Below are 23,599 nucleotides of genomic sequence, written 5' to 3'. Positions count from 1 at the left end.
TGATCCTATTTGCCATAAGAAAAGCCATTATATTGTTAAAGAGTGCCAATTCATCTGGTTGTTGCAGTATTTCTAGTAGAGTAATAACCCTTCACATGACAAAAGACTTTTTACTGCATAACAATGAAATATGTAAATATACAGGCTACCATCTGGGAATATCAATGAATAAACCTGCTCAGTTTACTATATATTTTGAAGTCTGCAGTGAGGTATGGGCTGGTAAATATTTATAACAGTGAATCAGGAGAAAAACAATTATATGTGGTCATCCCAGTTGTTTATAGTGGTATATATATATATATATCCAAAAAGAAAGAAAGATGATGAGACTTACCAAACAAAAGCGCTGGCAGGTCGATAGACACACAAACAAACAAACACAAATATACACACAAAATTCAAGCTTTCGCAACAAACTGTTGCCTCATCAGGAAAGAGGGAAGGAGAGGGAAAGACGAAAGGATGTGGGTTTTAAGGGAGAGGGTAAGGAGTCATTCCAATCCCGGGAGCGGAAAGACTTACCTTAGGGGGAAAAAAGGACAGGTATACACTCGCACACACACACATATCCATCCACACATACAGACACTGTCTGCTTGTGTCTGTATGTGTGGATGGATATGTGTGTGTGTGCGAGTGTATACCTGTCCTTTTTTCCCCCTAAGGTAAGTCTTTCCGCTCCCGGGATTGGAATGACTCCTTACCCTCTCCCTTAAAACCCACATCCTTTCGTCTTTCCCTCTCCTTCCCTCTTTCCTGATGAGGCAACAGTTTGTTGCGAAAGCTTGAATTTTGTGTGTATATTTGTGTTTGTTTGTTTGTGTGTCTATCGACCTGCCAGCGCTTTTGTTTGGTAAGTCTCATCATCTTTCTTTCTTTTTGGATATATTTTTTCCACGTGGAATGTTTCCCTCTGTTATATATATATATATATATATATATATATATATATATATATATATATATATATATATATTCCCAGTGCCTCTTACAGGATTAAACTCTTGTGCTGAATTGATAGGACAAACTTTGAACTATTTTCATAATGTTTTAGTGACTCAAGGAATACTTCCTGGCAGATTTGAAAATGCAGTAGTGATGCAGTGACAATCTTGCACCAGCTGACATATAGCTATGTACAACATTTTCTTTGTGTCCAGTCTGTGAGGACATACTACTTACACCACATGTCAGCCAGTTTCGTATGCTGGTAAGTATAGCGTGTGGGACTCACATGTCAGCCAGTTTCATATGCTGGTAAATATAGCGTGTGGGACTCATGCTGGAAAATCTACCTTATGCAAGAGTTTACAGTAGGGGTAAAGGGAGGTTAAGTGATTGGGAAGGGTAGTACAGACTGGGAAGGCCGTGACCATAGATGGGACTAGCAGGCAGAAGTTTAAGCTAGAAAATTTGTGAATCTGAAGGTTATACTGGAGGGACTGTTTCTGAACTCCTTAGTTAAAAAACAGTAGTTGCTGGGGTAGGGGTCAGAAGAGGGTTAGGGTGTGGACATACAGGTACTGAAACAGTTGTTGAAGACAGTGATGCTGCTACTGGGGTGACTGGTGAGATAAACCTACCACAATGTGAACATGCTCATTAACACAGTTTTTTGACTTGTTATGTGCTTTTATGTGCCCATTCATCTGTTGGAGAGTAGTTGTCTTTAAAAAATAAACATACAAGTGAATTTGCTTTAAGCCTTCCAAAAACTGGATAAGGTGAGAAAATACTGTTGGGTTTACCATGTAAAAAAAAAGCAATTCTGAATCTTTATAAGAAAAAGCACAAAGTAGTTGCTCTTTTTTAATAAGAAGACATTTCCAATAATACCTACTATATACTAAGTTCTTCCACTATGTACTAAAGAAAAAAAATGTGAAATTACCTACACATCCTTACAGACATCATTATATAGTGGAAATAACAGCACAGCGTGCACGTCCCTCTGGACAATACACACACTGAAGAAGAACTGAGTCATTGCTTGGATGAAATTGCAACTATTTTTCTTGAATGACATATATCCTTAATCAGTTTTGCTGAGTCTCTTGGTGTCCGCGTTCTGTGTGGATGACTGAAGTCAACTTGATACAGACCAAATTTCTCACTGTTGATAGACACATATATGGTTAATAGTAAATGCTCTATTTGTCTGATGAACATATAGTGAAAAGTAACTCAGAAATAATAAGACTGTACATATATTCTTTCCCTGCTGTCAAAGTAAGTAGATGTACCTATAGAAATTATGCCAAGAATGGAAATAAATTATTATTAAATATAATTAACTGTTTGCTTATAAAGCATGTGTGAAAAATTAGTAATAACTGTTCTCTTATTGTACAGAACATAACAACTCTTTAGAACCAATGAATTAAAGTAATTAGTGGAAAAGGTGGCATTCTAATGTCTGCTGTAATGTTATCTATAGCCAGTAAAAATATTCAAGAATCAATTAAGTATTAAAAGATGTATCGGACAATAGGACAATATATTGGTCCTAGAATATTTATGGCTACCACTGATTCGCAGATGGATGAAAGTACACATTTATATAAGGTATGTAAGGTGATATTGCAGCAGTGCATTAGAAAAGGCACCATGAACACTGGCAGTTCCAGTCACATGGTCTTAAATAACATCTTTTTGAATGTGTGTTGGCAGTACTGCAAAAGTAAAGATAATTGAGATTTTGAAGCATTGCTAAATCTTATTATTTTTTTTATAAGAAGCTACTACCTATAGTAGTAGTCGCAAACTAGAAAATTAATTTTACGGTATCTGCATTTGTAAAAGCATTAGGATATGTAAGTTCAGAATAGTTAAGCACCAGAAAGTGATAGTAGATGGCATTCCAGGAACAACAAGAGTAATTTTTGTAGTAAACAACAATCGATATTTAGATCAGTTACTAGTCACTACTAGTTTATCTCTGAGGATATCTGGTGGACTGGGATGAAACTTCAGTGAATTTGGTTTGTACATTGACCATGGTCCCTCAGCCTAGAAGTTTTAATTGAAATAACTGTTTTGCCACTACTACCTTTAGTCCAAAGCTTATGATACTGATGTGACAAACACACCTTAACCTCATCTCAATCACTGTTGTAGTAACCAGTTAATTTATCATTATTTGTTGAAAAATATGTATTAATCAAATGCGTAGTGGACTCTGTAATTTTTATACACCTTATGCACTTGTTTCTTCCATAAAACAAGTATCTGAAGTCAGTGAATCATGATTCGAAGTAGATGACTGAATAACATGGATGGCTGAAGATAAATGAATGAGTGCTAACAATAGTTGAAGCAAAAAATGATAATCTACCTACCAGATAAATAAGAATAACTAAAGTAAGGTCTGCAGACATAGAGATGAAAAATGTAGTCAACTTGCTAGAATTAAAAATTATTTTATTTGTTTACTCATGCAACTTCAAGCCTGGTGAAAGCCTTCCTAGATGACTGATACTGAGTGGCTTCCAGGTAGGTATCATAAGTGTTACTGTTTAGTGCAGGTAATATTGTGATGAATGTGAGTATAGTGTAATATCACATTCTATCTGTTGATGGCAGAACAGTATGAATGAAACTTAGTGTCAACATTTATGCTATAACCCTTCTTGAATTTTTTCTCTCATTTCAAAGAAAGATATGAGGTATAATGGAAGGAAGTTAGTTATTCGAAGACTCAGGATGGATGATAAAAAAGAATTGCTGAATGGTAACAATGAGCAGTCAAAAAATTGATCTTGAGAAATGATTGAAAAGAAATTACATGTTAATTGGTGGAAATCGAATGAAAAATGTAGAAGGCCTACGAGCATAAAAAAATAAAGTGAGACAAAGGGGAGAAGAGTGGGAGTGAGGAATAAAGAAAAAAGATAGACCCAACCAACAGAGAAAGGGAGTATGCAGAATCCATATAGAGAATGAGACAAAAGAACAATGCAAATTATGATGGAGCAGCAGAAGGGAAAGAAACTACACAAATTAAAGGTTGTGAATGACATGTTGCAGAATAAGTTTTTCTTCCAGAATTCTGAAGCAGTTGTGTCAAGGAAGGGATCCAGATGAGTTGTAAGACTGCCTTTGTTGTTACACTTCCTATCAGTTTTCAAAATAGTAATTTTTGATGTGAATATAGAATGACTCATACCGATTTATCATGTGAATGATCCATGGAGCATGAAACTAACTAACCAACTGCTATATTTATAAGTTTTTAGAAGGCGCAAGTGATGTGGTACTTACCATGAATAATATTTTTATAGTTCCATGTCTACAATGTCAGTATAACATGAATGTTTGTGCTTAGAATCTAATCATCGGAATTATGATTACTCAAATGGTGTTGCTGACCATTTCTGCTACTAACAATGTCAGATGTCAATATTCAAGTGTTAAAAAATTCAACAAGGAGCAACGTCATGTGAACTGGAATATGTTAGTCAGATGCAATGGTTATGCATGCTAGTACTTTGACTATCACAGTTTTGCAGAAAAAACTACTGTCTTCTTTAGTACAATTTGTTTACAGTCTGAAAGTAAATAGTGTCCAACTGTTGTAAGAATGAAGCCAATTGACCCTTGTATTGCAATTTGGGAGTGATATACGTGATCAGTGAATACTCAAATTTACTTGTTAATCTTCTAAGCCTTCCAGTCTGTGCATAAATGCTTTATAATAAGGATACATGTTGTATAAAAGTTCGCATAATTACCTGTAGCCCCTGGCCCATTCAAAGTTGTCAAGAACACTCCACACTGTGTAGCCAAGGATGTTGCATCCATCATCAACTGAGTCAAGTACTGCATTCAGATATTTCTGTAAGGAATAATATATATAAGAAAACAGTTTCAGGTGGTTCCATCTCACTTATTGCAAAGTCACAGAATAATTGTATCATGGTTGCTTGACAAAATTTAAAAAAGTTCTGGTTCATCATCATATTCCTGTTTTCTACTAATTTTATGAACAACTAGTCTGAGTTTTTAAAACCAGTAAGGACATACCATTTCTGTAACAACACTGCCTCTTATAGGTAATTGTATATGAAACTAGGCATAATATACATCTGAGAGTCCTGCCTCTCTTTTCCAACCTTTCCTAGCCTATACCTCTTTTACACCTGCAAAAACTACAAATAATTATTTGTACTTTGATATGTGTGTCAGCAATGATGGAATTTCACCTACTGAAGGTGAGTCTCCTTGTCTACTTGCAACAATACAGTTTTCTCAAGTTAATTCTCTTTTTAATTTGGGTAAAAGAATTTCATACTTCTTGGTCTGTCTTTCATTGGAAATATTATAAGAAATAATTTTTAAGTTATAGAGGCTATACTCAGTCCTTTATTCCAAGTTTTCTTGGTTTGCACTGATTGCCTTACAGAACTGAAATATTTTGCTCATTCTATTTGTCTGGTTCTATAAGTGCAAACAATTATGCAATTTCAACACTACATCTGCATGGTTACTCTGCAAATCACACCCTATCCACATTCTTCCAGAATCTCTACACTTTCTTCCCCATTTGGTTCAAACCAACAAGCCACCATCCTTGATGTTGATCTCCACCTCAAAGGTGGCTACATCAGTACCTCTGTCCATATCAAATCTATCAACCACCAGCAATACCTTCACTTCAACAGCTGCCAACCATTCCATGCTAAGAAGTCCCTTCCATACAGCCTAGAACCCCCCCCCCCCCCCCCCCCCCCATGTCTGTCACATCTGCAGTGATGAGTGATCCCTATCAAAATATACCGAGGGTCCACTGAGGTCTTCACAGACCATAATTGCCCTACCTTGTACAGAAACAAATCTCCCATGCCTTATATCTCCTGTCACCCACTTTGCAAAGTCCCACCATCCAGCCTCAGAGGAGTATTGCCCTCATGACTCAGTACCATCCAGGACTGGACCATTTGAATCACATTGGATGCCAGGGTTTGGACTACCAGTCATCATGCCCTGAAGTGAGAATGTCCTATCCACTGTCCTTCCTACCCTTCCCATAGAGGTATTGTGCCACCCAGCAAACCTACAAAATTCGTCAATCCCTACACAACCCCTGCTCCCAACACGTTGCCTCTTGGCTCATATCCGTATAATTGAGCTAGATGTAACACTTGTCCCATACATCCTCCCACTACCACCTACTCCAGTCCGGTCACAAGCATCACCTATCCCATCAAACGCAGGGCTAACTGTGAAACCAGTCATGTTATCTCCAAGCTAAGTTGCAACCACTGTGCTTTATTCTATATGGTTATGATAACCTACACCCCTGCTCCCAACACGTTGCCTCTTGGCTCATATCCGTATAATAGAGCTAGATGCAACACTTGTCCCATACATCCTCCCACTACCACCTACTCCAGTCCGGTCACAAGCATCACCGATCCCATCAAACGCAGGGCTAACTGTGAAACCAGTCATGTTATTTCCAAGCTAAGTTGCAACCACTGTGCTTTATTCTACATGGGTATGATAACAAACAAGCTGTCAGTCCACATGCATGGTCATCGACAAACTGTGGCCAAGAAACAGCTGCACAAACCTGTTGCCGAGTACCCCGCCCAAGATGACATTCTTCATTTCAGTGACTGCTTTACAGCTTGTGCCATCTGGATCCTTCCAACCAACACCATCTTTCTTGACCTGCACAAGTGGGAACTCTCCCTGCAATATATCCTACATTCCCATAACCCTCCTGACCTCAGCCTTTGTTAGTCATTGTCCTCACCCCACCCATCTAACCCCTTCCCTGTTCCAGTCCTAGCACTACACAGCCCTCTGTTTCACGAAGACACCCACCATCTTTTTACTTCTCTCCTTTTCTGCTTTAAATGCCCTGATAATGTAGCTAAAACTGACCGTAAGGGGGGGGGGGGGGGGGGGGGAAACACCAGCCAGCACATTTTCACAGCTCATGTCAGTACAGCATTATTTTTCTTGCAGTATGTTTTAACAGGTAAACCTATACACTGTTGTTCGGAAAAAAAGGCTATGTATGTCCAAATGGTTATCAGAATGTTGTGTAAAAATCTGAAATAAATTGGTCAAGAACTTTTTGACAGTTTTGCTAAAGTTTCCCTTTTATATATTACATCTTCATGTATCTTTATGTATAAAAATGGATGTTGGTATATTCGTTTCAGATTAATAACTTCGACACTATTTTCTGATTACCATGAAAGTTGACACATAATTGTATTTTTTCTTGGCGAATGTTTTTATGCTCTCCCCGTTGCTAACACAATTCAACAGATCATCATGAAAATTGATATATATAGGCATTTGAGCATAGAGAATATTTTGTACTGTCCAGTTTGTTGTAATACACATCTCAATGGTGGTGCAGTATACCAGTTTCTGTATCGTTAAGTCAGTCACAGAAATCATATTGACTCTTCAGCCCTCAGTAATATCAAATTATGTTTGTGACTTGATTAGTAATTGGTGACTGAGTTTTAAATGGAATACCATTTTCATTTTGTTGCATGCTGGACACTGACATGAATAACTTTTCTTCTTTTGTGTATAGGGGAAAGAAATTTGTGCCACACACAGATAAACTAACTTTGGCCACATCATTTGTCACCAAACTTTAAATACAAGAATTATTTGAAATGCCACCCAAAAAATGAAATATTGTCAGACAAACCAGACATGCACGGCAACAGTCAGCCAATAGAGCTGCTAAAACATCTAAACATTTGAAGAGCAAGATGAATGAGTTGAAAGCCTGTGAATGTGAGCTTCTACATCCAGAACTGCTGCAACACCTCAGTAGTGAGATGCAGGATGTGAAGCTGAATGCGCATGGCAGAGTCAATCCAGAGCAAAAATCACACTCAGGAAAGCAATGTTCAGTTATGATAAAGATTACAGTTACAGAATGCATTACAGTGCTGACATTGATTCAATGACTATTTTGTGTTTTGACTGTTGCACTTTGAAGTCTCAAAAAGAAATGGCTGGCATGTGTTGCTCCAATAGCTACTCATTTTTTACCACCACTGGTTTAGCCCCAAGAACCACTTTAATTTGTGTGACTGGAGCTACTTGGGAGGCCAAACACTTTCTATAGCATATTGAGAAATACAACTCATGCTTTTGAATGACATTGTTTGGAATGCCAAATATTGTGAAGTATGGTAATTTCTTGTCCATGTTCAAAGTTCAAGGATAACTGTACCATCAGATTGGTACACTTCTTCCAGTATCTGGATAAGATCCACAGTTTTTGCAAATTCATTTCATGGAAAATGTGGAGGAAGAGATTGGTGAATGATGCACATCTAGTGCAGCAACACATAAGAAAATTATTGCTGAATTACAAGAGCACAACTGTTTGGCCTATGATTTCAAATCTGCAATCAACAGTGTAAAAGTGGATGACTTAAAGGTCATTTTTAATCTATTCAAGGTAAATAAATAGACATAAGCAGGCCAACATCTGCCAGTTTCACTAGTTTATTATATATATTAAAAAAGACATACAGCCTTTGTCCATTTGAATGTTAAATGGAGCATCGAGTAAATATTTGAAGTAAATCAGTGAAGAACTTTTAGATATTTTTTGTAACAGTTTTAAAACATCTTGTCTCTATGTAGTAGTATAGATACATAAAGATTTTTGATTAAAAAGAAAAGGAGAATTTCACTATTATAAATTAAACATATCTTGTAATATTATGTACAAAGGAATTTGTATCCAAGGCTTATTTATTTAAGGATCAGTAAAGTATTTAATAGTTATATTCCTAAGTGGATGATAAATGTTCAACGACCAATGAATCTCTGTTGTTTTAATATACGTATGTCTCCATAGTACTCCACAGCAAAGCAAATTAAAATATTGGTTTCATTTTTTCCTCGGTCAGTGCTTTGTGGACAAAACAACCATAAGTACAATCTACTAATAACTACATACATGTGAGCAGTAATCGAATATCCATGAGTAACTACTAGTGTGACCATGATTGCATGATTGCCCCTACAATCAGGGGCAGTGTTGACTGGAAATTATGCGAATCTGTAAGTGGAAGGTTTCAGAAATACATTGCAGATTTTCTCCAGGTGATTTAAAACTTTTTCTGCTAGTGATGATGGGTAGGTTCACTATGTAACAACAGCAAGTCACATTAACAGGAAGAGATGTGGTATGGTCACAGGTTTGTTTGAACTATGGGAGAGGGTCATGGAGGTGCTGAAATAACTGAACTAGTGATGCTTGAAGATAGATGCTAACTATCATGCAAAAACGTACTTACAAAATTTCAGGATCCAGAATTAATGAAGAATCAAGAAATATATTTCAACTCCATATTTTACTGCCATGGGGACCATGACAATAAGGTTAGACTTGTTACAGCTGTAATGTAACAGCCTTGAATTGTGTATAGGAGTACGCAATACACAGTTTTTAGTCTATTACTTGATACACGGTATCAAATGTTGTGTTATTGTATGATTTAATTTGACATCAATTACTCATTATTTAAAATTATTTGGAACAATGGAGGATTATATGTGGACTGGTGCTAAACACATCATATCATTAACAAAATGATGATTAACAATGATGGAAGTAAATTATTTATCAGTTTATATTCATTTAGCACAAAATTTTCAAATTTAAAGGTATAGTAACTCAATTATTTAACAGTTATTTTTGTATTAAATTAACTTTTTGAAAATTCAGAAAGTCAGCATAAAAATCCAAACTATTTAGTATTGTATAACATAATGTAAATAGTCATTTGGAGCATAAAAATGTGACTTTATTGCTGGCATGCATATAAATGTAAGTAGTTGAAATAATCAAGTAATTTAGTTGAAATTTACATATTTTATAACTCATTGTTTACAATTAATATTTTTGGAAATTTTATTAAAAAAGCAAGTTATTAGATGACATAAACCACATAAACAACTTTCCACCTTATTGGAAACCGAACTGTTAATTTTCTGTGAAAATGTATTTTTTCTTTACAGTTTTATAAAATATATGAGTACCAATAAGATAATATTATGAATTGTTATTTTACTGTATGAGGAGCAGTGTATGGCCAAAGCAGTTGTTAGTTATGGATCGTGTCATAGGAGTTTTTAATGACAGTGCAAGTTTTGGTTAGTTGGAAAGAATAAATGAAGAAAATGTGTCAGTGTATTAGTGTTGGATCATTTTATTTTTAAAAGTTAACCTACAGGCATTGTTAAAAAATTCAGCATTGTCCAAAAATGCAATGTCCTTGGACATCTGCCAACCAAAAGTGAACAACTCAATCACCTCTGAACTCTTTAACATAAGTAATGTTTACCGCTCGAAAACATCAATGATTAGTAAACTCCTCAATTAATTGTTGAGGAAAACAGTCTGTAAATAGAAATTGGCACCAAATCCTTATGTTCTATTGGAGAGCAGGGACGTTTCATGGTGCACTCACAGACATTTAAGCAACCATTCTTCCCACACTCCACACACAAATGGAGTGGGAAGAAACATTAATATGGGTTCCAATGGCAAGTACCCTCCAATGGGACGTACCCTCTACCATAATTCCACGGTGATTTACAGATGTTGATCCATTTTGTAGAAGTAGAAGTACAAATATGTTTTGCTATTAAATCAATGGAAGAATGAACTGTTTGAAGACAAAGCATAGCAATATTGTGATTACATGAAGAGAAAAATTCACAATGGGAAAAGTAATAAATCATGAGACAGAACTGCTAGCCAGTAACTATCTTCAGGAGGAAAGGATTGTGGGAGAAAAAAGTGGTGACTCTGTCTTAGTTTCCTCTCCTTCCTGAGGAAGGAGCTAATAGTTTTGAATGATAAGATAGATAAGATAGTGTTGTTATTTTTTTTATACATGTCTTTTGGCAGTACTAAATATCTTGCGAATACACTCCTTGGGTTTTCCACCAGATACTGTTGTGCAATATTTCACCGAGGCAACTATTCAACAGCTTCAGACAGTGATAGTTGCTGTTGTCACTGCTGCAACATGCGACTGACGATAATTATCTGGTGGCATCAAAATTTATCAGGTTAGGAGCAGGAAGTATGCATGTATGAAAAGGTGCTCACAGCTGGATGAAAACAGCACTCATAGTGCCCCTGCCCAGAAGCCACAGAAAGGCTTTCTGTGCGTGTGCTGTGGGCAACGACTGTGATGCTGGATGTTCCTGGGGTTAAAAGCTGAATTAAATCTCTGCAATGTGGTGCATTAGGTCATAAATCAGAAGATATTGTTTCTCTTGTTTTAGTTTAATGACAGCCAGTGCTGGATTCTAGATGGCACTTAACTGAAACTTGCATCCCTGTTGGTAAGATTGTCTGCTGTATGATATGTATGGCTGCCTTAAAAACACAGTCCCATAATTACAACAATGGGGATGAAACTTAAGTCTTAAAACATTTGATGCTCCATGTTCAGGCAATGCTCCACTAGACTGATTTATTAGGGTGGCCTAGGCATGTATGATGACGGTGTTCAACACAACATTCCTACACTGTTCAACATGTGTGCCCTATATAATATATCCCACATTTGCGTGGAATCTTTTATAGAGCACATTTCCTAAGGTCAAGATTCCTCAATTTTTTTGGTGAGCAAAAAGACACTCTTGAAACTTCCTGGCAGACTAAAACTGTGTGCCGGACCGAGACTCGAACTTCGGACCTTTGCCTTTCACGGGCAAGTGCTCTCCGCTGCAGAGTGAAAATCTCATTCTGGAAACATCCCCCAGGCTGTGGCTAAGCCATGTCTCTGCAGTATCCTTTCTTTCAGGAGTACTAGTTCTGCAAGGTTAGCAGGAGAGCTTCTGTAAAGTTTAGAAGGTAGGAGGCAAGGTACTGGCGGAAGTAAAGCTGTGAGGACGGGGCGTGAGTCGTGCTTGGGTAGCTCAGTTGGTAGAGCACTTGCCCGCGAAAGGCAAAGGTCCGAAGTTTGAGTCTCGGTCCGGCACACAGTTTTAATCTGTCAGGAAGTTTCATATCAGTGCACACTCCGCTGCAGAGTGAAAATCTCTTTCTGAAAAAACACTCTTGATGTCATGCTGTCAAAATACGGCAGAAATGTCAGTACAATGGGTGCTTCCACATCTTCATTTACATTCCTGTATTGAACTTTCTCAGAAAGGAATGCATTGTGTATATATCTAGCTGAATAGCTGTTCTGTTGAAGCACTGTTCTTAGGTGTTGTAGCTCACCAGGCAGACTGTCTGTATCTGAGACCACATTTTGACACTGCTGCACAATTATCATCAGTCGCATCTTGCAGCAGGGACAACAACTGCCACCATCTGGAGATGTTGAACAGTTGCATCACTATTATCTTGTGGAAAATCAGAGAAGTGTATTTGCAACAGATCTGTAGGGAAAACATGAAAAGTAACAGTAATTATCTTGTCTCAAGGAGGTAAATTCTGAAATTAAAAATCATAATTAATTTACTATTACATCCTATGTGCACCTTAGTAAATTAAATAGTGGTTACCAGTAGGTTGATCCTTGAATGCATAAAAACACACCTGTCATCTCCTGTATAGAAAGGTGTCAAATCTGAAGCTACAGTTATTGTCCATTTTCTCTAGTTCCTATATTGTACAAAATAATTAAATATTACATATAAAAACAAGTAGACATGTGCTTGTCAAATAATACCACCCTTGTTAAGTGTCAATATGGTTTCAGTTGCAAACTGTCAAGGGTCAAGGTTATAGAAAATACTATTTCTTTTTTGGGAGCATATTTTGACTCAAAATGGCATGTTGAAGCCATGATAGTTGATTCCGTAAACCATAAAATATTACTGGCGAAACTATGATGTGATGATATTAAGAACTTGAAACTCTCCTTTACGAACTCCTTCCTCAGAAGTCAAAAACAAATCATATACTGCAACAGTCAACAGTGACAGTTTCTGAGTGCTACTCTTCAGATATTCCTCAAGGGTTAGTGCTTGCACAGTTGGTATTTCCTTATATTTGTAAAAGACCTGCCTTGTAACATGCCATGTAAATCTGTCCATTATGCATATGACAGAGGTTGCATAAATTACAAGAACGATATGAACAAACTGAAGCTAAGTACCAAAGAATACCTTTAGTAATTGAATACTTAGTTTGCAACTAATGTACTATCTATTAATCATTACTTATTAAAGATGCTAAACACAATTTTCATTTTATCAAGTGTTCACACTGAGTGCATCTGTAAGACATGTGTACTGGTATCTGAAGAACATTTCTTTAGTTCTTATTATACTTGCTGTCATTACCATCTAAGATGTGACATTATTTTGTGACAGAATCATCCTAGAAATAATTTATTTTGCATGTCTGCAATTTCAGGAACTAAAATATATGTGGTTCCTGTTTTGGAGAGTTATATATACCAACAGCCCCCTCTCTCTGTGCATACAGTTGTCTTTTATGTATAAAGTAAACTTTCATATGTATAGTCTAAGGCAGTCAGCACATCAATAAAATACTCATCAAGCATTGAAGATACAACTGTTGAATTATGATGTTCAATTAAATGAAACATGGCCAGTGCGTCTACCTTTGCCTTACACGTAAAATGGCACCACGTAACTACATGTATGGTGGCGCCATCAATTGGTAGAGAGACTGACGCGTGTGCACCATTTCATGTTGCATAGCACTAGTGTGGTTTCACGTCAAAGAGAAGGTGGTCACACAAGTTGTTGTCCACTGTCGAACATGCAGGCAAGTAAGTGGGAACAACGAGGAGTGATTCAATTTTTGGAGGTGGAGGGAGTTGGTGGCCGTGAAATGTATGAACAGATGAAGGCTGTGTATGGTGAGTACAATCTGAGTCGTTCAAGTGTTGTGGAATAGCGCAAACGATTCCTTGAGGTGCGCGAGTCACTGGCAGACAATGGTTCTGCTGGCCAAACTCATTGTGTCATCACGCTGGAAATGGTTGCAGAAGTGAATGCTTTAGTCTTGGACAACTGCAGAATCGCTGTGGACGAGATCCATTGGTTACTGGATGTTAGCATTGGCACTGCTCACACCATAATGCGTCAACACTTGAATGTTCGATAAATCTGTGTGACAGTGCGTTTCGCACCAACTGACCACTGAAGAGTGCAATACTCGAATGGTGCTGTCTTTGAGTCATCTGAAACGTTATCATGAGGAGGAATACAGCTTACTGTTGCGTATTGTCACAGGTGACAAAACATGGTGTCACCATTTTGAACCGGAAAGCAACCGCCAGAGCAAGGAGTGGAAGCATGTGACTTCACCATCTCCAAAGAAATCAAAGGCCGTGCACTCCAGTTCTGGTAAGGTCATGGTGTCCTCCCTTTTTTACCACAAGGGCCCACTGCTTGTCAAGTTCCTGGAATGGGGAACCACCATCAATGCCCAGTTTTATCAAGCCACTTTACAGAACCTTAGATGATCCATCAAGTTGAAACGCCGAGGCATGTTGTCCTATGGCATTATCCTCCTGCATGATAATGCCCACTCACACACGGTCAATGCAGTGAAGATGACATTGCAGCAGTTTTGGGGGGCAATGCTGGAACATCTAATGTACAGTTCTGACTTTTCACCAAGTGTCTTTCATGTGTTTGGACCTCTAAAAAAATTATCATGGACATTGATTTGCAATGGACAACGAAGTGTGTTACTGGGTCCAGGCCTGGGTCCGACAGCAGCCTACTAGCTTCTTCAAGGATGGAATCGACCAGCTAATGTTACAATGGAATAAATGTGCCAACAGTTTTGGCGACTATTTTTGAGTATGTGTACCGTGTATAACCACATTTTTGAGTTGGTAAAATTGTTACCGTTACTTGACACTAGTGACTGGTTTTAATTTGAATGCCCGTTACAAGCAAAATGTTTTTTAAAATGGAGTTTTACTTGCCCATATGATAGACCAGTTTAGAGTGTGATATTTGTTCTATAGATATTTATTACAATAAAACGTGAAGAATAACCAGTACCCTAGCAGTGATTGGAGTGCCAAGGCTCACAGTGACTACTCCTACTGTGCAGCAGTGCTGCTCAGTCATTGCCGGAGCAGTGGATATTCTTCTTGTTTTACTGTCCTTTTTAACGCATATTAATGAAACAAATATCTAACTAACTGGGGCTGCTGCATCAAATGAACATGTAAAATTTCACTTTAAAAATAGTTTAGTCTGTAATAACAATCAAATCAATGCTTTCCATTGACAATTAGCATTGTATGAAAGATGTGATTATCACTTTTTTTTTTTTTTGGGTGATTCCAGCTACACAATGCAAAAATGAGATTGCAGATCTCTGCTGAAACATCAGATAAAACACACCTGATGACACTTAGCAGGGATACCTGGTATGTATAAACTTGTTTAATACATTACCTTCATGTGTACCTCACAAAAAGTTCTCAGTGACAAGTTTTTTACATATCTGAGGTATCTGAAAAGTGTTAAAAAGTAGTCTGATTTACTGAATATGAATGATGTATTGTTCCACATGTTTGTGATTATGAATGCATTACCAATACACCTTTGTATATAATTTCATCACTTGATCATGCATATTTTAATCGATAATTTGTTGTGCCTGTACCATACAATATTAACAAGTTCATCAAGTTGTCAAGTCTAGTGTGTAAAAGCCATTTTAAATTACTAATAACACCATACATTATATGCAAATGCTTAAAGATGGATGAATAAATAAATAGTATGTTTCACAGAAAACAGTTCTTGAAGATTCATAATATCCAGTTTCATATAAGCAAAAAATACAAGTTAGCACTAGAAATGGACATTAATGGTTAGATACTAAATGAAACACTGTGTTAAAACTTCTTGGGATCCATCTGGAAAAAAAGTTAATATGGAGTTGACACACAGATAAACCAATTAGGAGACTCTGTTCAGTGTATTTTTCTTTTGGAAGTTTCTTTTCTTGTGGTGACCTAAAGAGAAGAGAGTTAACATATTAAGTTGATCTTCCTGCTGTCTTATGAAATTCTCTTCTGAGGCAGTGCACCTAAAGTAAATAAACTATTTATTCATCAGAAGGGAGCAGTAAAAATACTGTGTAAAGTACATAGTTGCATACCTTGCATAGATCTCTTTATGAATCTTGGAATTCTAATGCTGACTTTGCACAGGCACAATATAAGACATAAAAATAATTTTCATGTAGACTTTGCTCCCTTGTGTAACATTCCAAGTGGAATTATATACTCTGATACAAAGATTATCATCAAACTTTCATTTAACATGCAGAAATGTCGAATCCACAATTCAAATATAGCGATTTCCCATTACCTGCTTGGCAAGCAGCAGTGCCTTTAAACACACCACTATTGTCATGGCTGAACGTATATCATTTCCAGGAGCGAAGATTCCAATAGAAGATAGAAGTGGCTATTAATATAAATGGGGAGGAGCAGCTTTTCTTCTGCACAGCAGTGGGTTCACAAGATATTTAATACTGCCAGAAGACATGTATAAAAACAAAAATAATGACACTACCCTATCTTTCAGAACTATTTGCTCCTTCCTCAGGAAGGAGATAGGCCAAGTTGGGGAAGAGTAAAGAGGAAACTAGGACAGAGTCAACACTTTTTTTTCTCACAATACTTTCCTCCTGAAGATAGTTACTGGCTAGCAGTTATGACTCATAATTTATTAGTTTTCCTATAATGAATTTTTCTCTTGATGTAATAAAAAAATTGCTATGCTTTGTCTTCAAAAAGCTTATTTTTTCATTGATTTAATAGCAAAACATATTTCTACGTCTACTTCTAAAAAATAGATAAACATCTGTAAAACACTGTGGAATTATGGTAGAGGGTACTTCCCATTGGAACACATACTAATGACTCTTCCTACTCCGTTTGTGTATGGAGTGTGGGAAAAATGGTTGCTTAAATGTCTGTGAGTGCACCATGAAATGTCCCTACTCTCCAATAGAACATAAGGATTTGGTGCCAATTTCTATTTACAGACTGCATTTTCCTCAACAATTAATTGAGGAGTTTACTAATCATTGATGTTTTCGAGCAGTAAACATTATTTATCTTAAAGAGTTCAGAGATGTTTGTGTTGTTCACCTGTGGTTGACAGATGTACTAGGTCATTGCATTTTTGGATAATGCTGAATTTTTTAACAATGCCTGTAGGTTAACTTTTAAAAATAAAGTAATACACTGACACATTTTCTTCATTTATTCTTTCCAACTAACCAAAACTTGCACTGTCATTAAAAATTCCTGTGACACAATCCATAACTAACAACTGCTTTGGCCCTACACTGCTCCTTATACAGTAAAATAGCAATTCATAATATAATCTTATAGGTACTCATACATTTTATAAAACTGTATAGAAAAAATACATTTTCACAGAAAATTAACAGTTCGTTTTCCAATAAGGTGGAAAGCTGTTTATGCGGTTTGCGTCATTAAATAACTTGCTTTTTTAATAAAATTTTAATTGTAGACAGTCAGTTGTAAAATATGCAAATTTCAACTAAATTACTTATTATTTCAACTACTTACATTTATATGCATGCCAGCAATAAAGTCACATTTTTATGCTCCAAGTGACTATTTACATTATGTTATACAATACTAAACAGTTTGGATTTTTATGCTGACTTTCTGAATTTTCAAAAAGTTAATGTAATACAAAAATAACTGTTAAATAATTGAGTTACTACACTTTTAAATTTGAAAATTTTGTGCTAAATGAATATAAACTGATAAATACTTTACTTCCATCACTGTTAATCATCGTTTTGTTAATGATATGATGTGTTTAGCACCAGTCCACAAATAATCCTCCATTGTTCCAAATAATTTTAAATAATGAGTAATTGATGTCAAATTAAATCATTCAATAACACAACATTTTATACAGTGTATCAAGCAATACACTAAAAAATGTGTATTACATACTCCTATACACAATCCAAGACTGCTACATTACAGCTGCAACATATAAATTTCAATGAATTTTGCAGTACAACAATTTAAATTACGTTTTAGTTAATTATAAACAAATTACTTTGAATGAGATGTTATTAACACTTTTTTAATTTGCTCTCAAGTAGAGCTCGTATTTTAAATAATGGAAATGGAAATGATTTGTGGCTGGGGCCTCCATTCGGCTAGACCGTTTCCCTGATGCAAGTATTTCCAGTTGATGCTACTTTGGAGACTTGAATGTTGATGGGGATGAAATGAAGATGATATGGACAACACAACAGCCAGTCCCTCAGTGGAGAAAATCTCTGACCCAGCCAGGAATCGAACCCAGGCCAACAGGTACGACAATCTGTCGCGCCGACCAGTCAGCTGCCAGGGGTGGACATTTAAAATAGTCATAATGAATAAACATCGTAGCTTTTCAGAAATAGGGGAGTGGTAAATTTTCAAGAATATGTGGTGCAACATATTACAAAATTTCAAAGTTGCATTATTAACAAATGGCCTATTCCCATTAATTGCTAATATAAGTCAGGTAATATACTAATGTGAAATTTAATGTGAGACAGTAAACTCATTAGTAGTAATTATTTTAAAGAGCAGTTTACTACTGAAACTGGGTATAAATTTTTTTTTTTGGTCATCAGTCTACTGACTGGTTTGATGCGGCCTGCCACGAATTCCTTTCCTGTGCTAACCTCTTCATCTCAGGGTAGCACTTGCAACCTACGTCCTCAATTATTTGCTTGATGTATTCCAATCTCTGTCTTCCTCTACAGTTTTTGCCCTCTACAGCTCCCTCTAGTACCATGGAAGTCATTCCCTCATGTCTTAGCAGATGTCCTATCATCCTGTCCCTTCTCCTTATCAGTGTTTTCCACATATTCCTTTCCTCTCCGATTCTGAGTAGAACCTCCTCATTCCTTACCTTATCAGTCCACCTAATTTTCAACATTCGTCTATAGCACCACATCTCAAATGCTTCGATTCTCTTCTGTTCCGGTTTTCCCACAGTCCATATTTCACTACCATACAATGCTGTACTCCAGACGTACATCCTCAGAAATTTCTTCCTCAAATTATGGCCAGTATTTGATATTAGTAGAGTTCTCTTGGACAGAAATGCCTTTTTTGCCATAGTGAGTCTGCTTTTGATGTCCTCCTTGCTCCGTCCGTTATTGGTTATTTTACTGCCTAGGTAGCAGAATTCCTTAACTTCATTGACTTCGTGACTATCAATCCTGATGTTAAGTTTCTCGCTGTTCTCATTTCTACTACTTCTCATTACCTTCGTCTTTCTCCGATTTACTTTCAAACCATACTGTGTACTCATTAGACTGTTCATTCTGTTCTGCAGATCATTTAATTCTTCACTTTCGTAGCAATGTCATCAGCGAATCGTATCATTGATATCCTTTCACCTTGTATTTTAATTCCACTCCTGAACCTTTCTTTTATTTCCACCATTGCTTCCTCAATGTACAGATTGAAGAGTATGGGCGAAAGGCTACAGCCTTGTCTTACACCCTTCTTAATACGAGCACTTCGTTCTTGATCGTCCACTCTTATTATTCCCTCTTGGTTGTTGTACATATTGTATATGACCCATCTCTCCCTATAGCTTACCCCTACTTTTTTCAGAATCTCGAACAGCTTGCACCATTTTATACTGTCGAACACTTTTTCCAGGTCGACAAATCCTATGCAAGTGTCTTGATTTTCCTTTAGCCTTGCTTCCATTATTAGCTGTAATGTCAGAATTGGCTCTCTCGTCCCTTTACGTTTCCTAAAGCCAAACTGATTGTCACCTAGCGCATTCTCAATTTTCTTTTCCATTCTTCTGTATATTATTCTTGTAAGCAGCTTCGATGCATGAGCTGTTAAGCTGATTGTGCGATAATTCTCGCACTTGTCAGCTCTTGCCGTCTTCGGAATTGTGTGGATGATGCTTTTCCGAAAGTCAGATGGTATATCGCCAGACTCATATATTCTACACACCAACGAGAATAGTCGTTTTGTTGCCACTTCCCCCAATGATTTTAGAAATTCTGATGGAATGTCATCTATCCCTTCTGCCTTATTTGACCGTAAGTCCTCTAAAGCTCTTTTAAATTCCGATTCTAATACTGGATCCCCTATCTCTTCTAAATCGACTCCTGTTTCTTCTTCTATCACATCAGACAAATCTTCACCCTCATACAGGCTTTCAATGTATTCTTTCCACCTATCTGCTCTCTCCTCTGCATTTAACAGTGGAATTTCCGTAGCACTCTTAATGTTACCACCGTTGCTTTTAATGTCACTAAAGGTTGTTTTGACTTTCCTGTATGCTGAGTCTGTCCTTCCGACAATCATATCATTTTCGATGTCTTCACATTTTTCCTGCAGCCATTTCGTCTTAGCTTCCCTGCACTTCCTATTTATTTCATTCCTCAGCGACTTGTATTTCTGTATTTCTGATTTTCCCGGAACATGTTTGTACTTCCTCCTTTCATCAATCAACTGAAGTATTTCTTCTGTTACCCATGGTTTCTTCACAGCTACCTTCTTTGTACCTATGTTTTCCTTTCCAACTTCTGTGATGGCCCTTTTTAGAGATGTCCATTCCTCTTAAACTGCACTGCCTACTGCGCTATTCATTATTGCTGTATCTATAGCGTTAGAGAACTTCAAATGTATCTCGTCATTCCTTAGTACTTCCGTATCCCACTTCTTTGCGTATTGATTCTTCCTGACTAATGTCTTGAACTTCAGTCTACTCTTCATCAATACTATATTGTGATCTGAGTCTATATCTGCTCCTGGGTACGCCTTACAATCCAGTATCTGATTTCGGAATCTCTGTCTGACCATGATGTAATCTAATTGAAATCTTCCCGTATCTCCCGGCCTTTTCCAAGTATACCTCCTCCTCTTGTGATTCTTGAACAGGGTATTCGCTATTACTAGCTGAAACTTGTTACAGAACTCAATTAGTCTTTTTCCTCTTTCATTCCTCGTCCCAAGCCCATATTCTCCTGTAACCTTTTCTTCTACTCCTTCCCCTACAACTGCATCCCAGTCGCCCATGACTATTAGATTTTCGTCCCCCTTTACATACTGCATTACCCTTTCAGTATCCTCATACACTTTCTCTACCTGTTCATCTTCAGCTTGCGACGTCGGCATGTATACCTGAACTATCGTTGTCGGTGTTGGTCTGCTGTCGATTCTGATTAGAACCACCCGGTCACTGAACTGTTCACAGTAACACACCCTCTGCCCTACCTTCCTATTCATAACGAATCCTACACCTGTTATACCATTTTCTGCTGCTGTTGATATTACCCGATACTCATCTGACCAGAAATCCTTGTCTTCCTTCCACTTCACTTCACTGACCCCTACTATATCTAGATTGAGAGTTTGCATTTCCATTTTCAGATTTTCTAGTTTCCCTACCACGTTCAAGCTTCTGACATTCCACGCCCCGACTCGTAGAACGTTATCCTTTCATTGATTATTCAATCTTTTTCTCATGGTAACGTCCCCCTTGGCAGTCCCCTCCCAGAGATCCGAATGGGGGACTATTCCGGAATCTTTTGCCATTGGAGAGATCATCATGACACTTCTTCAGATACAGGCCACATGTCCTGTGGATACACATTATGTGTCTTTAATGTAGTGGTTTCCATTGCCTTCTGCATCCTCATGTCGTTGATCATTGCTGATTCTTCCGCCTTTAGGGGCAATTTCCCACCCCTAGGACAAGAGTGTGCCCTGAACCTCTATCTGCTCCTCCGCCCTCTTTGACAAGGCCGTTGGCAGAATGAGGCTGACTTCTTATGCCGGAAGTCTTCGGCCGCCAATGCTGATTATTTATCAAAATTTAGGCAGTGGCGGGGATCGAACCCGGGACCGAAGACGTTTTGATTATGAATCAAAGATGCTACTCCTAGACCACGGGTACATACGTATAGATATAAGAGTATAAAGTTCACAAAGTTAAAAATTCGAGCTAAAATGACCTCTTCAGAGAATGTTGAATGAGGAAGGATTTTCATATAGGAATGGGGAGGTCGTCCCATTTCAAACAGGCTCATCACTCTTTCCTTTACTGCATCGACAGACTCGAACCTGGTTCATTTGTGTGCAGACTTCAGTTTTGGGTGAGGAAGAAATCGCATGCTGCTAGGCCAGGCAAGTCACTGATACATTGTTGCTTGCCAAAAACCTCTTCACAGAACTTGTATTATGGGCCAGTGTGGTGTCCTGGTGAAGATTCCATGAGCAATTCTTCCACAGATATGGTCTCCTTCATCACACACATTCATGGACGGTCTTCAGAATAGTTACATAACAAGCTTGATTGACAGTCTGACCTTCAGGCACCCAATCAATATGGATAACATCTCGAATATTGAAGAAAACAATCATCAATGCTTTGAATTTTGATTTGGTCATGATGCTTTCATCTTCCTATGTGACTGAGGGCTCTTGCAATGCATGAATTGTCATGTAGTCTCTGAATCATTTTGGAATATCCATGTTGCATGACATGTAATTACTTCACTGAGATAATCAGGATCATTTTCAGTATTTTCAAGAATGTCAGCACAACAATCCACTCAATGTTGCTTTTTCTCATTTTTGAGGATACTTGGCACCACTTTATCACAAACCTTTGTCATGCCCAGTTCATTGAGCAAAATTTGTTAACAATTTTTTTATTGATGTGGGCAAGTTCTAAAATTTCTCGAATGGTCGGGCAGCCCGAACAATTCTAGTGACCTCCGCATTCTCTTTAGATTTCGAAATGGAAGGATGGCCCAATTTCGGATCACGTTCAACATCTCTTCTACCATCCTTGAACCTCTTAACCCACTTGAAAACTTGTGTATGAGATAGACATTGATCACCATAAAATTGTTTCAAGAACTCATAAGCTTCTGTGGAGGATTTTCAAAGATTTGTGAGGAATTTGTTAATACATTGTTCCACTTTAGAGTAGAATAATTCCAACAGAGCTAGGCACATGACCTGATTCTAAGAAGACAAGTTTAAAATTTGATGCAAAAGTGTTATACTCCGTGTTTTATCTAAAGATTCTTACAATAGCAACATTTTTGAGGACTTTCTGAAGCAACAGCTTCCAAGGATATCATATGGAGCAAGTAAGTTACTACGTGACCTTTCATTAAGTGTGATGGAAATTTTCTAGTTTTCATTCGTTTTTGTACTTGTGAATGGTCAATGCCCAAACTATTAAGTTGATCCTCCAATGGTAGATTGAGAATTCATAGTAGATTGAGAATTCACTATTACCACTGTCCAACTATAGTCAGGACTTGAGAAGCTGTATATTTTTTCCCACTCAGCATCAGTGGTAATTAAAATGCTTCCCTCCTCTCACATTTAAGGTTGGTATTTTATCCTCAACAGGAAAAGACTTTCAGTACAGCTTCCAAAAGTGGAAAATTCACATGGCGCACTGCAGGGATCAGTGAGGGGACTACATTGAAGGGGACAATATTTCACTTGTGTAAGTTTTTTCAATAAAGAGTTAGAGCAAGAGTCCGGCATCTTAATTGCCACACTTCATAATATTACATTCC

The 23,599-nt window shown here is 37.3% G+C and overlaps 1 protein-coding gene across 2 annotated transcripts in view; it reads right to left on the bottom strand.

The window, feature by feature from the left end:
- Positions 1-976: 976 nt before the first annotated feature.
- Positions 977-23,599, bottom strand: part of LOC126237070 (myrosinase 1-like) — a 227,900-nt gene continuing 205,277 nt past the window's right edge. For both annotated transcript variants that reach the window (XM_049946869.1, XM_049946876.1), the window contains 2 exons: positions 4,734-4,837; positions 977-2,116 (listed from right to left, as the gene is read on the bottom strand). In XM_049946869.1, coding sequence (XP_049802826.1) covers positions 1,987-2,116; positions 4,734-4,837 — 234 coding nt within the window. In that variant the 3' untranslated portion in view covers positions 977-1,986. The remainder of the gene's footprint in view (positions 2,117-4,733; positions 4,838-23,599) is intronic.

Source organism: Schistocerca nitens, chromosome 1 (genome assembly GCF_023898315.1).
Source record: "Schistocerca nitens isolate TAMUIC-IGC-003100 chromosome 1, iqSchNite1.1, whole genome shotgun sequence".
In the NCBI taxonomy this organism is placed as follows: domain Eukaryota; kingdom Metazoa; phylum Arthropoda; class Insecta; order Orthoptera; family Acrididae; genus Schistocerca; species Schistocerca nitens.
This window is presented reverse-complemented; position numbering and strand designations above follow the sequence as displayed.